We start from the raw sequence: 1662 nt of genomic DNA, 5'->3' as shown, positions 1-1662 counted from the left end.
TTTATCGTAATATTTATTTTTTGTTATGAGGTATAGAATCCATTGTCTTCCGTTTTTCAAATAAGCAATTTCGGTCGGTTTTTTTTCTTGGTCTATTAAATTTTGAACGTTGTTAAATTTATTTCTAAATTGTAATGCGATCCCCTTCGACATGGTAAGGCATTGACTTGTGCAATGGCCCGATTGCGATATTATTTGGTAATGAAAAAATGTTTACCTTCTGTTCACTGTAATCGCACCGGAAATCAGTTCTATTGTTATTGCTGAGTAGGAATCTTTGAAATTCATTTAATGGGTTCAAACTGCTTATTGTTACGATGTTTTCTATAGATATTTCGTCATCGTTGTTATCATCGTTGTTAACTTCATTAGTTATTAATTTATTTGAATTTGTTGATTTGTACCAATTTTCTACAAAGTGTATATAATTATTTTTTTCAATTTGCTTATCTTTGTTAAATTTTGAAGTGTCGGTTTTAGTATAGATGCTATTTATTCCCCGAGTTGGATATTCCGATTTTTTTCTTAGCTCGGGTGCTATTCGTTTTTTGAAAAATTGCAATCGTTAGCATAGTGTCCATTTTCATGGCATTTGTAGCATGTTATGTTTTCTCTTCTGTTAAGTTTTTCCGGCGTTGTGGATCTTGAGTATCTGTCCCTACTGTTGTCCCTACGTTGCTGTTTCCTTTTCCTATTTGCTTCATTTTCACGATTTCTGTTGTTATATCGATTTCTGCTTGTATCTCTGGATCTGTCGTAAGACCTATCTCTATTATTACGCATTTCTCTGCTGGACCTATTGAATGAATTTTCCCTGTCCCTCGAATAAGACCTGTCTCTACTATTTCCTGTATTTCTGTTATTATCTCTGAACTTATTGTCGTTATATCTATCAGGATGAGGACTCTTTTCCCTATAATTGTTCCTGCCGTCGTGATCTGCTTTTCCTGGATATGGACTTTTGTCTCTCGTGCGTGATATATCTTCAAAATTGACGGTCTTGTCGTATTTTTTAAAATTATGCATTTCGGTACACAGTTGATCGATTTTGGTACAAAGTTGATCGATTTTATTTATATTATAGCTGTCCACTCCTTCTAATTTTCTATTTAATCGTTTTATTTCTTGATTGCTGTCTTTAGTTTCATTGTTTAGTTGCATTACTTGTTTATTTAAGATTTCCGTAAAATCGCTGATACCTGAACTTCTAGAATTAATTCTAAATTGCATCAGTTCATATTTTTTTAAATTTTCTTTCAATTTTTTTAAAGTACTATTATCATGCAGTGAAATTGCGTGTAGTATAGGTTCCCTAATACCCTTTAGTATGTACACGCAAATCTCTTCCTCTTTCATATCTTTTTGTACTTGGCTACACAGGTATTCTATTTCTGTAACAAAACTAGAAATTGATTCTAAATCGTTCTGTTTTCTATTTTCTAATTTGTTTTTTAATATTATTGAGTATCCTATGGGTTGAAATTCATTTATGACTCGTATTTAAGATTTTCCCATGACCAGTCTCCTCTTTTGTTTTCCAATTTTGTAAAATATATTGGCAGTATCTTTCAAAATATTGATAAAACTTATTTTTTTCATTTTCGTCCCAATTGTTGATCTGTGCTGCTTTTTCATATTGTCTGAGGATGTTTGATGTTGCCT

General features: G+C 31.8%; 1 protein-coding gene across 1 annotated transcript; it reads right to left on the bottom strand.

The window, feature by feature from the left end:
• Nucleotides 1-537: 537 nt before the first annotated feature.
• Nucleotides 538-1356, bottom strand: LOC103309083 (probable ATP-dependent RNA helicase ddx42). The gene has a single exon (XM_008183670.1). It carries the CDS (start codon nucleotides 1354-1356, stop codon nucleotides 538-540), a length of 819 nt encoding a protein of 272 aa, XP_008181892.1.
• Between the last annotated feature and the right edge of the window lie 306 nt (nucleotides 1357-1662).

Source organism: Acyrthosiphon pisum, chromosome X (genome assembly GCF_005508785.2).
Source record: "Acyrthosiphon pisum isolate AL4f chromosome X, pea_aphid_22Mar2018_4r6ur, whole genome shotgun sequence".
Taxonomy (NCBI): Eukaryota; Metazoa; Arthropoda; class Insecta; order Hemiptera; family Aphididae; genus Acyrthosiphon; species Acyrthosiphon pisum.
Note: the sequence above shows the minus strand (reverse complement) of the source record. Positions and strands in the feature narration are given on the sequence as shown.